Source organism: Penaeus japonicus, unplaced genomic scaffold (assembly GCF_977035675.1).
Source record: "Penaeus japonicus unplaced genomic scaffold, GWHDUDI00000001_assembly GWHDUDI00000030, whole genome shotgun sequence".
NCBI lineage: Eukaryota > Metazoa > Arthropoda > Malacostraca > Decapoda > Penaeidae > Penaeus > Penaeus japonicus.
In genome coordinates, this window is record NW_028234432.1 from 32830050 (window position 1) to 32832549 (window position 2500).

At 47.1% G+C, this 2500-nt stretch overlaps 1 protein-coding gene across 2 annotated transcripts in view; it reads left to right on the top strand.

The window, feature by feature from the left end:
* Positions 1–2500, top strand: part of LOC122249260 (cholinesterase) — a 45342-nt gene that overhangs the window by 34177 nt on the left and 8665 nt on the right. For both annotated transcript variants that reach the window (XM_043009975.2, XM_086555292.1), the window contains exons 8-9: positions 1–45; positions 919–1106. The exon at positions 1–45 is cut by the window's left edge and continues 121 nt beyond it. In XM_043009975.2, coding sequence (XP_042865909.2) covers positions 1–45; positions 919–1106 — 233 coding nt within the window. The remainder of the gene's footprint in view (positions 46–918; positions 1107–2500) is intronic.

Here is a 2500-nt window from a genome sequence, read left to right on the forward strand (position 1 = left end):
CCGTCCTGGTGGGCCTTTCAGATACCGACGGATCCGTGATGCTCTGTGAGTGCAGTGTGCTTCGGATTTTCTTGAGTTTCCCCTGCATTTAGTATCAGGTCGTTTTCTTTGGTGGATTTTGTGCCTTTTCCTTTGTTCTTTTGAAATATTTTGCTTCCTCGTTTGTTCTCGTTTTTTTGCCTTTTCTGCTTCCTGTTCTTTGTTTTCCTTGTACCATATATATCTTTTTTTTACTGTGAAAGAGCGAAAACTAAAGAGGTGGTGGATAGATAGGGTGGATAGATTTACAGATAGACATATAGATAGAGGGAGATGGAGAGAGAGAGAGAAATAGAGAGATTGAGAGAGAGGGGGAAATTGAGAGAGAGAGGGATTGATGGAGAGAGAGAGAGAGAGACAGACAGAGACAGAGACAGAGAGAGAGAGAGAGAGAGAGAGAGAGAGAGAGAGAGAGAGACAGAGAGAGACAGAGAGACAGACAGACAGAGAGAAAGAGCAAGATAGAGAGACAGACAGACAGAGAGAGAGGGAGGGAGGGAGGGAGGGAGGGAGAGAGAGAAAAAAAAGAGAAAGGGAGAGAGAGAGAGACAGAAAGACAGACGCGCAGACAAGACAAAGAGAGAGAGGAGAGAGACAGATTAGAGAGGACAGACAGAGAGAGAAAAGAGAAGATAGAGAGACACAGAGAGAGAGAGAGAGAGAGAGAGAGAGAGAGAGAGAGAGAAGAGGGCAGAGCTAGCCAGACAGACATTCAGTCACACAAATACAGCGAGAGACAGAGCTAGCCAGACAGACAGACAGACACACAAATACAACAAGAGACAGAGATAGCCATAAAGAACAACAACAACAAAAAAAAACCCAGCCACCATTTCCCGCCAAGCTTACCGACCGCACAACTTTCCCTTCTTCCCCCAGATATAAAACGCGAGATCACCCACATGACCTACGATGACCTCGCCCGCTACGGCCAAGAGATCCTGGTGCCTCTGTTGACCTCGCTGGCCGGCATCAACTATCCTGCTGTTAATAGGATGATTGAATATGCATATATGGACAAAGCCACGCGTGGAAGTAGGAATGACTTGGTGCTGGAAATTGTGAAGGTAAGAGGAGGAGGAGGAAGGGAGGGGGAGGGGGAGGATGGAGAGGAGAGGAGGAGGTGAGGAGGGGGAGGAGGAGTCTGGAGAGGAGAGGAGGAGGTGAGGATGGGAGGAGGAGGAGGAAGAGGAGGGGAGGGGGAGGAAGAGGAAGAGGAGGGGAGGGGGAGGAGGAGGAGGAAGAGGGGGGTAGAGAGGGGAGGAAGAGATAGAGGAGGGGGAAGAGGAGGGGGATAGAGGGGAGAAGAGGAGGAGGAGAGGAAGAGGAAGAGGAGGTGGAGGAAGAGGAGGGGGAGGACAGGATGAGCGGAGGAGGTGGGGAAGGAAAAGGAAGAGGAGGGGAGGAGGATAGATAGGAGAGGAAGAGGAATAGGAGGCAGGAGGAGGAAGAGGAAGATGATGGGGGATGGAGGGGGAGGAAGAGGATGGGAGAAGGAGGAAAAGGAAGAGGAAAAGGAGGGGGGATGGAGAGGAAGGGAGGAGGGAGAAGAGGAGGGGAGGAGGAGGAGGAGGAAGAAGAAGAGGAGGGGAGGAGGAGGAGGAAGAGGAAAAGGAAGGGTGAACGATGGAGAGGAAGGGAGGGGAGGAAGAGGAAGAAGAAGGGAGGAGGAGGAAGAGGAGGAGGGAGAGGAAGAGGAGGGGAGGAGGAGGGAGAGGAAGAAGAAAGGGGGGGAGAAGGGATAAAGAGGAGAGATGAAGGAAGAGGGGAGAAAAAGGAAGAGAGAGAGTTGATAAAGAGGGAGATAGTGAGGATATTGATGAAAAGGGAGACAGTGTAAGAGGGAAGAGAAAGAAAGAAATATATTCCTCTAGACGGAATTATTCAATTATTTTTATTTTCATCCTAAAATCATTCCTTCTTAATCAAAGTAAAGTCTATATTGTTTTTTGTTAATTCTCACAGTATATTTATTTTTTTTCTATCATTTATCATTCATTAAAGTATTGTTTTGATATCCATAGCATCTTTAAAGAAGTACTCCCTGTGCAGTCACCTCCACTGACAGAGAGAAAGAGAGAATCTCCATCTCTCTCTCTCTCTCTCTCTCTCTCTCTCTCTCTCTCTCTCTCTCTCTCTCTCTCTCTCTCTCTCTCTCTCTCTCTCTCTCTCTCTCTCTCTCTCTCTCTCTCTCTCTCTTTCTTTCTAACGTTGAACAGAGAACATATCACAAATCTCCTAACACATGTTCACCAATTAAATGTTCATAAGGCTGAATGTTATAGGATTTTCGAATAGACAGTCTCATATCCAGTCATGTTCACAGACTTTAACCGATGGTCAAATAAAAGTCTTTATCTAACTTTTATCACATCTCCCTTAACAGATGTTCGCAAATGGTATTTCAAAAAGACCAGTAATTAAATACGACCCACCCTCCACCAGATCAGATGTTTATACC